This window comes from Pezoporus occidentalis, unplaced genomic scaffold (assembly GCF_034315485.1).
Source record: "Pezoporus occidentalis ecotype Australia unplaced genomic scaffold, CSIRO_AGI_Poc_V1 ctg157, whole genome shotgun sequence".
NCBI classification, from domain to species: domain Eukaryota; kingdom Metazoa; phylum Chordata; class Aves; order Psittaciformes; family Psittacidae; genus Pezoporus; species Pezoporus occidentalis.
The window spans coordinates 156,008-171,244 of record NW_026913393.1 but is presented as its reverse complement, the minus strand read 5'-3'; the positions used below and the strand labels follow the sequence as shown (position 1 = coordinate 171,244).

Here is a 15,237-nt window from a genome sequence, read left to right as displayed (position 1 = left end):
TTCTCCTCTTACCAGTCCCTCAGAATGTTCACAAGAATCAAATTTAAGCTCATTTATATGAGTATTGCTAGTGGAAACAAGTTTATGGGAAACAATAAATCATTCTATAAATGTACACATCTAGAGCAAATATGGCTTTTCATGCTGCTTTTGACATAAAGTTCTTTTAAAATTTTATGATACATGTGTACAGTTATAACAGTTTATAATGATACACGAATAACAGTGTATAACATTACTAGTTACTGATGAGATGAAACAAAGTCAATCAAAATAAAATATTCATAGAAGTCTGCATGCAGTTTAAAAAACAGAACAAACCAAAACTGTATCATGCATTTCATCTGAAATGCTCTAAATGAGTAAACATTACCCAATATGCCTGAAATTAGTAAACAGGATCTAATAAAGCAAAGGGGCACTCCAGGACTAAGAATTTTTCTTATGATAACAACCCTCCATCCTCATAACCCAAAAACATTTCAGAGGTAAAGGTGAACGAATGTAGAGCTCACCCTGCTAAAACTTAATGGTTAAAGGAATATAAAAACTCCCCCAAAATAAAGTGAGTAACTCAGAGGTACTCATGTGGTTCCACAGGTTATAACACAGCACCTGAGCTGTGCCAAGTAGCTCTGTGCACGCTGTCAACCTGCATAAAGCCAAGGAAAGGTAAAACACCATGGCTAAAACTTGAAGAGATTGAAGCGTGTAGGTAAGGTATATATGGAAAGCAGCAAAATGCCTGCAAGCTGAGCTGTCTAGGTAGTCCAAACTGTGTTATGGCATTACTGTGTGCCAAAAGCAAGACGCTCTGCAGCAGGGCACTGTGAGTCAGTAAATAATATACCTCCAGTGACCAAATATATGGACTGGAACCTGCCTCAAAAACCAGGCAAGTGCTGCAACAACTCTGAAACTTTCCATATATACCATGAAAGCATTTATACTATCCAGTTTCTCCTCACATTTGCAATACAAGAACACAGTCAGCAAATCAGCTCCATCAGCAATTCAACTGCTTATCTTAGCTCTAAGGAACATGACCAACTAAACAGTATTTCCCCAAGGGCTATAAAGTTTCAGGCAATTCCTGCAGACTTGGATAACCAACCTACTTGTAAGCCAGTTTTATTTATATTTTTTGAAATGATGAAGCTTTCTAAGATTTTTTAAGTCTGAAGAAAAGGGCATCCTTCTCTCCCCTGTTCCAGCAGCTGAGGAACTCCACCCCAAAACTCCCAGAAAAACAATAATATATAATTACTGCTTTTCCACGGGTTGGCTGAAGGGAGAAAAAGCTTTGGGAAAAGACCCTGTACGCCGTCACAGCAATTTAACACTTCATCAGTTCATGGTTAGAGGTAGGAACAGATACAAACCTTGGGTATTCTTGAAGGACATAATAGCTTGCCTGTAGGGATTCGGCGTATCTGGAGCATCGGTGAGATTGGCCAAGACCAGCAGCAGCAGTAGGCTCTGGTTAGCCAGAGGGGAGCACTGCTCCATCTGTGGCGTTGGTTTGCTGCCCACCCCTCCGAGCGTGAAGACTGTCCATAGGCCAGCTGCAGAGAAAAGGCAGAAAAGACCACGTTTGTTCATGTTTTAATGAACAAGGCTCCTTCAGAGGAAAGGATGGCATCTGACACGCAGGTAGAGAGAGGAGAGGATAAACAATTCACCCCTGTACAAGGAGCTGACAGCTCTGACTGGTTTCTCAAAATGAAAGTTTCAGGAGTAACACAGCAGCAGGCACAGAGAAGTGGGAATTTCAAGATTACTGAAAATTTAAGAAAGTTCTTCCCTGTGAGGGTGCTGAGGCGCTGGCACAGGGTGCCCAGAGAAGCTGTGGCTGCCCCATCCCTGGCAGTGTTCAGGGCCAGGTTGGACACAGGGGCTTGGAGCAAGCTGCTCGGGGTCCCTGCCTGTGGCAGGGGTTGGAGCTGGAGGAGCTTTAGGGTCCCTTTAACCCAAAACAGTCTGGGATTGTGTGATATAAAAGGAAATCAGGAGAGGTGAAACAAAATCATATTTTTGAAGGGGAAAACCTTAAACACAGAGCAGATACCAGCCAAAGGATGCATGCAGCAATCCTAATAATGCTAACATATTAAGAGACGAAAAGAAGCCTGTATGTCACAATTTTATAAAACCAACTTGGTCCATAATACAGCATTCTATTTTTAATAAACTCAACATATTTTAGGTAAACACAGCAACAAAATGTAATACTGCTTAAACTAGAATCTCCAGAATGAGAGTCCTATGGAGATCATCATTATTGCTCATTATTGTGGGTAGACAACTTAATAGCAAGTAATAAACCTTCTGGAAAAAGAAGACAGGATCAACAGCAATTTAAATTTATATTTTAAGGTATTATTAAACTCAGCCTCATATTTTTGCATTCCTGCAGAAGACGAAACAACTTGAAAAAGCACTCCAGTCAGAAGTACTTACACTGCTCAGAAATTCCTTTTTAAGAGAGTGCATGTAAGATGTTAAGGTATGGACGTATAAAGGGTTTAGAATAATTTGAAAGTCTAGTTAACAAGAAATAAAAGTCTGAAGTGGCAAATCACTATTTGTCAAAAAAAAAAAAACAAAAAACAGTCAAAAAACAAGACTGATTCCTTTTGGGTAAGCAAGCTTTTGTTGTCTCTAAAAACTGCCTCGAAAATACACGTGACAAAGTGCAAAAACTTAATTCATTTTAAACCCTCAAAATTTATTAGGTACACAAATGTAAATAAATCATCACTCCACACCGACTCACAGTTCTTTCCTCATGGTCTACAATAAGAACGCATGTTAGCATACCCTCCCCTTTTTCTATCCGTATATACATGGTGGATATACAGTATTAAGGCATAATGCCAGTAAAAAGCACCTGAAGGCTGCTTGTTAAGACTTTCATTATCATACTGCTTGAACTTTGATGTTTGAGCCTGAAATGCAGAGCCATTTTCATATTTAATTCTTAAAACATTATAAAAAATTAACTTCAATACTAAGCTACCATCTTTGGAAATCCTGTTCCTAATTACAGCAGTGTTGATGAACCAAGTTGACCGGTTACATGCCAAAATACTAAAGCGGAGATGCTGCAGATTCTGGGGGAAAAGTCAGGTCAAAGGGTGGAATTTCCCCCCCTCATTGCCATGGTGATACATGGTGAGTTCAATGTCACTGCGCATCTACCCTTATCACATCTGGACTCCTGATACATTCCAAGGTGATAAGAAACATCCCCTCTTGATGACATTGACCCCCAAATGCCTGCTTAGAACGGGTTATTTAAATGTATCTTGATATTTCCTTCCAGAGACTGAGCATTTAGCCAAATTATTCATGTAATAGGTCAAAGTCTTGAATTATACAGCACAAAAAAGAAATAATCTCAACTTAAAACAAAATTCCTGTTCCCTTTTTTCAACATTATCTAAATGAAAAATTATAACACACTTTTTAATCACAGAAAAATTAAGAAAGTTTAGTTTTCAGTCTTCTGTCTGAAATCTAGTCTGCTAGATTCAAGACACAAAGGATGAAAACCTGTAAGCCATTTGAATGAAAAAGCTAAGCACAGTATAACCAATTAAAAGAACTTGAAGTACTCCTAGTCCTGCACAATGAAAGCCAGGCAAAGAGTATTTTTCTTCAAACATAATTATATATAGTCAGATTTAGTAATAAACCAACACTCCATCATCACAATTGCAAGGCAATTACTGCCACGTCAAGGGCAGGGGAACTAATGCCATTCAGTACTAAGCAGCTTGAAGGAGTTCTTATAATAAAAAGCACTATAATTACAGCCTTCCTGGCAAAAAAATCATGTTACATTAATAATCCCATATCACTGTGTTTTTGATCCAGTGTCCTTAAATCAGAAAGAAGCGGAATAAAAATTATGACCACGAAGTTAGCTTTTAGACTCACATGAGTTATCCAGATAGGTAACATGGAAAGAAATTATTCATATATATATTTATCATCATGTGTTAAATTAATTCAAATCTGGCACATTTGCTTTCTTAAAGTTTAGTGTACTTCTCATTTTTAATTTTTCCACCACCCCACCCTTCTGAGGCTGGCATCTGCCATTACTACACCTTTCCTCAACAGCTAGGAAAAGACAGATATGGCCAAAATACTGGTGAGTAAGTTCAATCTTCCAGTAGGGAGAATGAGGTAATTATGTCCAAGAGAAATCTGCACATTGATATATGACCCAAGTAATCTCCTGAAGTTCCATCTCTTGCTGGCAAATGTACTCTTGCACAAAAGCAGTCCCAGGCTAACATGTTTGCAATAATCCTTTCAGTTCCAAAATGCTATGTCATGTTAGGTGGTACGTATCAGTTGGTACTCCCAACTTACTCAAGTTGAGAAATTCCTAAGGAAAACATCCTTTCTGATCATTAACAGCAGACTGAAATGCTATTTAGCTAAATATCTAAAGAGCTTGAGTGGACAGCAAGACAAGAATTCTGTGTTCTGGCTGTATTCTACATGTTTATAATATTTTAAGTCTCAGTTTCCTACATGTGGTTTTACATTTATGTATATTTCAGTATTACTAAGCTGTATTTCAGGGGTTTTAGGGAGCAAACAAAAAATAATTTATACTGCAACCCCCCCAGAAGTTCCCCTCATTATATTCTTTTCAGATCTGATATTAGGGTTAACAGAAAACGTATGAAGAATATACACTGATACAAAACAAGTATCCAGAACCACATTTCAGATTCTGCTTCCTGAGAACATCCTGTGATGTTCTCAAGCGGCAGAACAAAAAACAAACAAATAAACAAAAAATCTCCAAAAATCCCACCCCAGAATAAAAGGAAGAAAATGCAATGTTTGAAATTCCTGTTTAAGCCATGGGTAGCTGTGACTGTACTAGTGCTGCCTGGTATCATTAAAAGCATGGAATGAAATTTGCTCAGACACTTCAACACATAGTGCTTGATTATCCTTCACATTTAAATTTCACTTTCAATTTCCTATTCTCTTGTCATTTTAATACATATCCCCGGGGAAATGTAAATTACAAATTTTTCTGAAAGCTTTCTATGTCTCTGAGCTACAACTCAAAACTAAACAGGTGAAGTGAAAAGGATGAAGGGGGTGACTTACCTGCAATAGCATCAAGACCCAAAGTACTACTGAAGGTCTAGAAACTCTTGGAAAGGTTTTGCATTACCTAATGTTACCTTTTTGGTGCTAATTACAAGCCTGATGAAGTTAATTACCCGTAATTCTAAAAGAGTCTCTTCAGCATTGTTGTGGTTTCAGCCAGCGGGCAGCTGAACACTACACAGCCACTCACTTGCTCCCCACCGAGTGGGACTGGGGAGACAATTGGGGAAAAAAAAGGTAAAATCTGTGGGCTGAGATAAAGACAGTTTAATAGGACAGAAAAGAAATGGAGAATAATAATAATAATGGTAAAAGAATACAACAAATAAGTGATGCACAATGCCATTGTTCACCACCCACTGATGCCAAGCCAGACCCCAAGCAGCAGCCGCTGCCCTCTGGACCCCATTTCTTTTTCGTCCAGCATGACATTATAGGGTATGGAATGTACCATACGGCACAGAATATTCCCCTGGGGACTTGGGGTCACCCATCCTGGCTGTGTCCCCCCTCCCAGCTTCTTGTGCCCCCCAGCCTCCTCACCGGTATGCAAAGCTGACAAGACCTTGACTTACTGTGCGCACTGGACGGCTGAAACATTGAGATAACAACATAATCAACATTATTCACCATCCTAAATCCAAAACACAGAACTACAGAAAATTAACTCTATCCCAGCCAAAACCAGTACAAACATTTATGTATTTGGATCACTTATTTCATCTATGCAATTTACTGTTTCTGTAAAACCTATTTTTAATTGTAATTCTCTAATATAAATTTATTTCTTGACTCAGAACCACACTACCAGATTTTTTGTTGATTAACGTTTAACATTCAAGTAACATTTTGACAATTATTTCTGGCAAGTACACAGATACTTTGAGAAGAAACAGCCTGCTTTTACCTTCAAAACAAAATCAAGAGATGCATTTTTCTCTTCTACAAAACCACCCATTGCAGCTTCTTTTTTCCCAAATTCATATAATTATGAGTAAGGCATGGCAAGGAAAGCATGTCTTGCTTAAGAGCAATGTATGGGGGGTTTTGCAATAGAGAATCTGAGGTCTCCTCTAAGATGGCTAGAAACAGTGTTCACAGCCATGAAAACAAGCCCAGGACTTTAATCTAGTCTGAACAGTCTGTGGAACAACACTTAATGGCAAAATGAAGTTATGTCACATTTGTCAAAAAAGAACTTTCTTTCACCAGACTGTTATTTAATGTAAACACAATTCTGCAGAAATCTCAGCCTAATGTTCTGGTCTCTGTTACGCAACAAGACCATACAAGTAAGGCTGACGTTTGTACCTATGTGGAGAAAAGTTTAAATGCATTTTATAGTTTCATGCAAGAAAGCAACATTTTAAAACCAAAGGATAGATGGGAGCGCAGAAGGTAAAAAATTTACTCATTATAAAGCATTGATATTTATGGCCAGCTGAACTTCTAGTACTGCGTGCCGTTATTTCAAGTTAGTGTATCAACAAACTGTGAGCTATAATGAATTTGTGAGCTTTTGAGGGACGTTTATCAAACTAGTTGTAAACGAAACACATCTTAAGCACCGTCCAATGTAAAGCCTTAGAAGAAGATAAACCCTTCTGAGCTCTCTCCCTGGATAGAGCATTAACGCAGAAGAAATTGCTGTTACTTATTTCACAGTATTTTTCCAGGAAAAGGAGATATTTAATATTTTTCATTTAATAGCAGTTGTGAAATGCAATCACAGTAATAACTGAACTTCAAGGAGTTTTCCTTTAAACAACCTATCCTTCACTAAGTTTAAATGGAGGCATTAAATTTCAATTAACGCTGGCATACCCATTTGACCATGCTCATCAGCACAGACAAAGATGTCGCTGTCCCACTCTGCTCACCACTGGTCAGGCCACCCCTACAACACTGCGTTCAGTTTCAGCCCCTGCTGTGCAAAGAAGATGTGGATGGATAGAGAGGGTACAGAGAACGGCCACAAAGATGATCCAAGGATTGGGCAGTGTGTGAGGAAAGGCTGAGAGCCTCAGGGGAGACCCTGTCACCGTTTTCTAGTATTTAAAGTGCGGCTACAAAGGAAATGGAGACTCCCTGTTGACAAGGAGTCCCATGGAAAAGATGAGTGTGATGTTGGGCACAGTTGGACACCACAGGGAAATCTTTTGCAATGAGAATAACATGGGAATAACCTCCCCAGGGAAGTGGTGGGTTCCCCAACACTGGACACTGTTAAGATTTGGCTGACAGGGTGCTGGGACATCTAGTCTAGGTCATGCTGTGCCTAGACAGGTTAGACAAGTGGATTCTTGAGGTCCCTTCCAACCCATTTTTCTGTGATTTCTCTCCTCACTGGAGCTTGGTAACAGAACAGGTCCTTTCCTCATCCCCCCCATATATACAACCTAAGTCCTACCACAAACCATTAGCCTCTCGTAGGCTCAGAATGGTTAGAGGTTGGAAGGAGCCTCAAAGCTCATCCAGTTCCAACCCTGCTGCCACGGGCAGGGACACCTTCCACTAGACCATGCTGCTCAAAGCATCCTCCCAGCAAGTTTTATTACTTTTGATACTATTTTGCAGAGTGTACCAGCCCAAGGTGCAGCCCTGGGGTGCTTTGAAGACTAAAAATGAAGAAGAGTTTTAGTAGACATGAAGATCTTCAAAAGATCTTCTTGATCAATTCCTGGCATTTTAACATTTCCAAAATGGCAATTCTCTTCCCTTATTGCAAAAATGGAAAGAACACAAATAGATGAGGCTAGAGAAGACAGTTTAAAAAGTGTTAAATACCAGAAAGAACCACAAAAAAAACCACCAAACTGATCTAACTCATGTTTCAATATCTGTTCAAATCAAGTCCTAGCTCCACACCCGGCCTTCCTATTTATGAATCTCTCAGCATCCAGAAGATTGTTCAATCATGCAACATCTAAGACAGAAGTAAATATAGACTATGAAGAACTAAAGCAAAAGTGATTTTCACTGCATCTAATTGATACCATCATGGACTTCCTCCACCAAAACCAGTGAATAGTTATTATTCAAAAACATTACAATTACCAGTTCATTCTTACTACGTTCAAGCAGCAGCTTTGGGAACTTGAGGGTTGGTTTTTTGTTTGTTGTTTTGGTTTTTTTTTTATTATTTTATTTAATGCTTATTATGCGTGTCACATTTCTTAAGTCAATTCAATGGTTCTCACATTGTGGTCTGATGAACACTTTCTGGTGGCCCATGGAGAGCTGGCAGCTCACATTGTGCTGGCTCTTGTCCTTGTTTCCAGCTGCTACATTGTGTTAGAAGAAAGCTAAAAATACATAAATACTTTCCTACGATTACTTTTCCATGTAAGCAATTTCTCAAGTTGCCACGGGGATGTTATGTGATAATGAATGGGAGAGGAAAAAGTGGCCCATGGAATCATAAACGGGAGAGGCTGGATCAGCGAGGCAACTGCTGCATCGAGATGCAGTTCACATAAAGTTGTCTTATGCTTTATAAGCACATCCTTAACATCTCCGGTCCTTACTAAAGCAGCTTCAGACTGCTAATTGTAAGAAGCACTGGGTATACTTGCTTAAAAGGCTATAAAAATAGCTACACTAATTTCAGGAAAGTCCCATTGCAAGTTTTTGGAAGATTCATTACAGCAAGAAACAAGCAAAGCTGAAGTATAGGAAATAACGCAATAATTTCTATGTGGTTAGTGAACTTGCATGTTAAGTATTCCATCCTCAAGCAACAATAAACTCATAAGGAGCGTAAACACACCAATGCATACACAAACTCCTGACTGAAAAAGTGTGTCTGATTACAGCGTGGATTTTTTAGGGAGGGAATTTACAAACTGAGAAGCATAAAAATGGCTGTCCTAAATGTTGCAGTGACTATGTTTGCAATAACTGCTTCAGCTGATACAAGTCCTTATTAATGACAGATTTTTGCAACATTATATCTGACATAGTAATACAAACGACAAAGTAATGATTTTTTAATTTTCAGCAGTATTTTCATGCTCTCCACTGTCTGGCATTGGGCAAAAAGAATTAGGCCTAGACAGCTTAAGACATAGAAAGAAAGACGCTGTAAAAACAACAATAAATGAACAGTTTCTGGGCAACACACAGTCTAGTAAAATAAATTCACATTTTAAATACTAGTAGGCTAGCTGGTTTCTAAGTCATCAGCAGGCTGCAGGAAGTATTCACACGTGGGAGATACTGAATTTAAAAGCTTGTGGGCAGTGCTGTAAGCATTTTGAAACAACAGCTTAAAACATCTTGACTCTATTTATTGTTTCGAACATAAGAACAATACGGGATGTATATCAGAGTAAATGCATCATCAGTTGAAACAACACATCTTGGCTTAAAATCTGACCAAGCTATCACTTAGTCCTTGGTGCAAAGTGCCGTGCAATGTCAAAGTCACACGTCTCAACAATGCACGTAATGGACTGCCATGGGCTGCATTTCAAGTACTGTTATTACTATCGTAAACATTAATTTATTTATTTTCAGTATTTAATTCCTAATTATTGCAGAAAAAGTGACTGCAAAGCTCTAGAACAATTAAGCACATGTTTTAGATGGCATTTCTGAATGTTTAAGAAATAAATTATAGAAGACATGTTTTAAAAACAAGTTACTTTCTTCTCATCAAACCAGCGCAACAGAACCACTAAGGCTGGCTCATTGCAATATATGAGTGAATACAACTTATTTGTTTGAGGGTTTTCACACCTAATAATATTATAGTAAAGGAGACGAGTATTTCAACCCACTTGCCAAGAACAGCAGAAGGTAGTCATTTCTGTGAAGCCAAGCCCTGCAACACAAAACATGCTGCCTGCCCCAGTCCTCACCAGGAACAGCCCAGGTCTTGTGTGTGTTTATATCTGTATTTTCAAAATGCAACCCCAGCACCTGATTTTCAGCCATCCCCACTGCTCCAGGCACTGCTGCAGCAGAACAGAATAGCTGCGGGGAATGGCAGTGCTATAGGAGGCACCGGAAAAAACGAAAGCCCAGCAGATCTACAAATAAACTGTCCTAAAGCTGTGGCATGAGAAGCGCCACCGTGCCCGAGAAGGCCGGGGCTGTGATGTCATTAACACATTCTGGAAGCAGTTTTTCAGGAAATGAATCATGGAAGTAAGTGAAAAAGTGAAAACGCATTAGGTGACTGTGTTCATCCCCTACCCATGCACCAGCGTTCCCTCCAGTACATTTTGTTATTCTATCCAGTCTAATTTTAAGGGACTAGTAATGGAGCTTGAACCACTTCCTTTGGGAAGAGTGTTCCATAATCTAATAAACCTCAACATTAAGATTGTTTTCCTAATATTCAGCCTAAGCATTACTTTGTTCAACTTTGTCTACTTATTCCTATAAGTGGTTCTATGTAATACCATAAAACCTTTCTCCTCCAGTTCAGTGTTTACAGCCTTTAAATAAAAGGCACAGTCATGCCTCCTTTGTTGCCTAGCCAAATTATATACACAGATTTTTCTTTCCTTTCTTTGAAAGTCTTTTCCATTTTGCTTCAAGCGATTAATCCCAGCTCCAACACTTTGCACAACCTCTCAAATGTCACTGCACTGAGAAAGATTACAAACACTAAACTGCATAGGCCTAATATCATAAACAAGCCTATTCCCCAATTCACTGCAAAAAATAATGTTTATTTATTTTAAACTATTTGTCCTCTTTTTTACCATTGGAACCCAGGAGTTCTTTACTTTGGCATCTAAACTGATATAGGCTTTTTTCAGAGCTAGAGTCCTATCTATGCCTTCAAATTACCTTACCCTTTCTGCTTTCAACTTCAAAATAGGAGAAGATCACCTTCTCCCAGGAGCTTGAAGTTAGAGACTTGCATTCTCATTAAAGCTTTTGACACCACAGCTGTATCAGAAATGTATAAAGACATTCCCCTCTCCCCAGTTATTCTGTCTGAAAAACTACAAAAACATTTATGAACAACTCTTACGTGCACACAGGTGCTGCAGAATGGGATAGCTTTGTTAGCTGGAAGCCTCTGAAGATGTTTTTAGTATCTGTAACATGAATCTTAATAGCAGACATATCTCGTGACAGACGCCTTGAAGAATTAAGTAAAGCAAATTACATTATCACATTCCTGAATCAAAAGGCCATAAAGATGCCAAATAAAGCTAGAAATACCTCTAATAAGCCATCAATCCACGTCAAGAAACACAGACAAAAACCCTATAGCATGGGAACATCTTACACAAGGAAGGAAATCATCACATTTTTACGAGCTCCACACAAGGCCCCTTGATGAAAACATCCATTGCAACTCCTTTGGACACAAGCAATACAATTTCTGAGATGAAACGATATTTCTGCTTCACATATGAAGACTGCCCAGTATAACTGAAGCTGCAAATGTGACCGTAAAGATAATAAAGGTTTTATGATACTAGGTAAGTATTATGACTATTTTAAACCTGGTGGTGGTTTTCTGGATAGAAAACTCCTTTGGCTTTTGCCCAGAGCACGGTCCTGGTCCTTTATTGTTGTGGTCAGAATGGAAGGGAGCACAGTGAACATGTATAATCCCACTGATGGTGGCATTGTTTTTTTTCCAGTAACATTTTTTGCCAACACAATCAGACAAAATTGGGGACAGAAACAAACATGGAAACATGTTCAAACACCATCTTGGTGAAGTGAGAGCCACATTCATCCACAGCATTGATTTTGACAACAAAACAATCATGCTAGTCCACTGAAGAAAAACATTACCAAGACCAAACCAATGGCTCAAAGAAACCAGATGAAGAGGATGGAAAAGACAGAGAAGTTTTAGAAGCTGAGTAGAAAGGAAGAAATCATGATTCAGAGCAAAGGATCACAGGATGATTCAGGCTGGAAGGGCCCAACCTCCTGCTTCAAGCAGGGGCAGCTATGGGGTCACACCAGGTTGCTCAGGGTTTCATCCAGCTTAGCCTTGGAAACTTCCAAGGATGGAGATGGCACAACCTTCCTGGGCAGCCTGCTCCACGGCTCAACTGTCCTCATGGTCCTCACACATAAATATTTCCATAGGATTCCAGAAACTCTTAATTTCTTTTAAAAATAATTCTTCATTTATAAAATGGAAAAGAATAAATCCCTTTCCAATCCTGCATGCTTAAAACAGGATTAAGGGAGAAGAAAGACAAGCAACAAAAAAATTTTCAGAAGTAGAAAATTAATTTTCCAAGAAGAAAAATAAGATTTATCGTCACTGATATCAGATCTCAAGATTTCACGTTCATTCCTCCCTCTTTAAAGTTGGGTGCACAGGGCTGTTGGGGAAACGATTTTAAGATGTGTACATGCTCAAAGAGGAGGTGTTTTGAATTAAAGAATACCTTTAAACCTAGTGCTGGCACATGCAAACATTTAAAACAAACAAAATACTACCTTTACTTACCAAAGTTACTTTTACAAAACCAGCAAGCCGAACACTTGGCAGCTGTAGTTGCCAGTCATTACCTCTTTCATAAGAAAGTCAGTAGGTACTTATCAGCAATCTGAGCTACACCTACCTCTGCTCAAGCCATTGAAGCATGCACCTAGGGAAACCACACGTCTGTTTTAAAGAGTTTATTACAGAAAATAGAGGAAAGAATATAAGCCCTGAAAGAAAGGTACACAGAACAAAATAGATGAAGGCAGCAATTACATTTAGTATACTATATAATAGTTAGGAACGATTAAGGAACAATGTAATCCATCAAGGTGAATTTATGGCACTGCTCTATGTATTTTGACAAAGACAGCAGTCAGAGTAATGTATGATTATTCTTGGAAAAAATCCACAACAATCACACTCACGCTGCCTTAGACAATAATGCCTATGCAGCCACAGCAATGGTGGGCAGAGAAATTATTCAGCAGGAGAAGAGATCAATGTTGTTAAGTTTGGAGATGATGTAACAGCAAGAGAGTCTTCTGAATTTTACAAAACTCTGGAAAATTCAACGTGAGAAGACTTTCAAGGGTCTTTCTCAGGTTTCAAGGTGTCCAAAAGTGCTCCACACACCACATTCAGACATTTCCCATTCATGCACTGCAGAAGAGGTTTTAGAATTCCAGGTCATGTTCTTGGTAAAACATGAAGCACAAACCATAAGAAAAACAGGAGATGCAGGCTGACAAACATTTTGAAAGTCTGATTGCTGTTTACTGGAGTCGCAGCCAAAACTGTTTAGATAGCCCACAACATACTGCAAAAAACTCACTGAATTTTTCCTGATAACCTTGTCCTTGAATTTCTGTTGTTTACTGCAGGCTCAGAGAATAGCAAGAATTTCTTGTCACAAAGTTATGCACATCTTGATTAACCTCCTTTTAGGACAGAAGGAAGAGAAGATGCTTAACAGAACAAGACGGCCAGCATGAACTCTTCTATGTAGCAAAGAGGCCAAATATTACTCTAATATTTTTACTGTAGATAGACTCATTTTGGGTTTTATGTAAGTATTTGAAAATGATATTCTATATAATAGTATTTTTAATAAATTATAAAATATAATCGATTTATTGAAATTATCAAATATATATCAAATATGAACACATAAAGAAGAATCATGAAGTAGTTATCATGTTTAAATACATATTCATAACACATGCATTAGGTGTGAATTCTCTCCAAGTAACACGGTGTCCCCTATAGGCAATTTAATAGAACCCCAGACTGGTTTGTGCTGGAAGGGACCTTAAAGCTCCTCCAGCTCCAACCCCTGCACAGGCAGGGACACCTTCCACTGGAGCAGCTTGCTCCAAGCCCCTGTGTCCAACCTGGCCTTGAACACTGCCAGGGATGGGGCAGCCACAGCTTCTCTGGGCACCCTGTGCCAGCGCCTCAGCACCCTCACAGCAAAGAGCTTCTGCCTAAGAGCTCATCTCAGTCTCCCCTCTGGCAGGTTAAAGCCATTCCCCTTGGCCTGTCCCTCCATCCCTTGTCCCAAGCCCCTCTCCAGCTTTCCTGCAGCCCCTTCAGGCACTGGAGCTGCTCTCAGGTCTCCCCTTCAGGAGCCTTCTCTTCTCCAGGCTGCCCCAGCCCAGCTCTCTCAGCCCGGCTCCAGAGCAGAGCTGCTCCAGCCCTTGCAGCATCTCCATGGCCTCCTCTGCACTCACTCCAACAGCTCCACGTCCCTCTTGTGTTGTTGCCCCAGAGCTGTACCTCAGCTCCAGTATTCCAGGTGGGGTCTCACAACTTGCTGGTGTTCCCTGCACCAGGCTCTGCTGCACTTCAAACACAATGTAAGACCTAACTTAAAGATGTGGTGTTCAGTTACTCAAACAAGTGGCTATAAAATTTTTTAACACCTTCTCATGCTTCTCCTACTGCAATGACAGTCTGTTCCAATCATGAAACACAACATACACATGGCACACACATGTTCAGAGTTCGAAGCAACTGCAAAACTCATGGTTGTCCATGCTCCACCTGAGTTCTGTTTTCTTCTTTATGCAGGTGATACCAGAACACTTGCAGGCGCCCATATTTTCTGTGCGATCCCATTATAAATGACAGCACTCAAATTCTCCTTTTGTCATTAACCTTTATTTCTTGGATTCCAGTGTTATTTTTAAATAGCACTAATTAGGGTGTTGATATTAACTAATGATTCTGAAGTAGTACCCTCAGAAGAACTTCATCTGTGCATAGATGGGGAAGAAGGGAGGTGAAATTCAGACTTCTGTGGACAGAAGTGACCTGTTACATTGCTAGACAGATTCTGGCATCCAACAGCTGATTTTTCCAGAGCAGTTATAGTTTTATATCACTTTGTGAGTTTAATACACTGCTCCTGTTGACCTGTTGTGACTGCAGGCACTCAATGCAAAATGAACCCATTTCTTAAGTGAGACATGAGAACACGAGGAACATGAGAAAGTGGCTCCTGGGAGTCTCTCTTAAAAATTATTTGTCATACGTCTAAAAAAATAAATTAATAATAAAATGGTAAGCGACAAGGGAGGACGATTTTTTTTCTGGACTCAGGTGTCTAAAACACAAGGTAATTTTTATCTTTCTGTTCCCTTCCTTGTTAAAGGTATGCAGCTCAGTTGCCA

At 39.4% G+C, this 15,237-nt stretch overlaps 1 protein-coding gene across 11 annotated transcripts in view; it reads right to left on the bottom strand.

Moving 5' to 3' along the window:
* The window catches only part of DYM (dymeclin), a 226,070-nt gene that overhangs the window by 134,338 nt on the left and 76,495 nt on the right, over positions 1–15,237 (bottom strand). For all 11 annotated transcript variants that reach the window (XM_062611731.1, XM_062611742.1, XM_062611737.1 and 8 more), the window contains one exon: positions 1,383–1,565. In XM_062611731.1, coding sequence (XP_062467715.1) covers positions 1,383–1,565 — 183 coding nt within the window. The remainder of the gene's footprint in view (positions 1–1,382; positions 1,566–15,237) is intronic.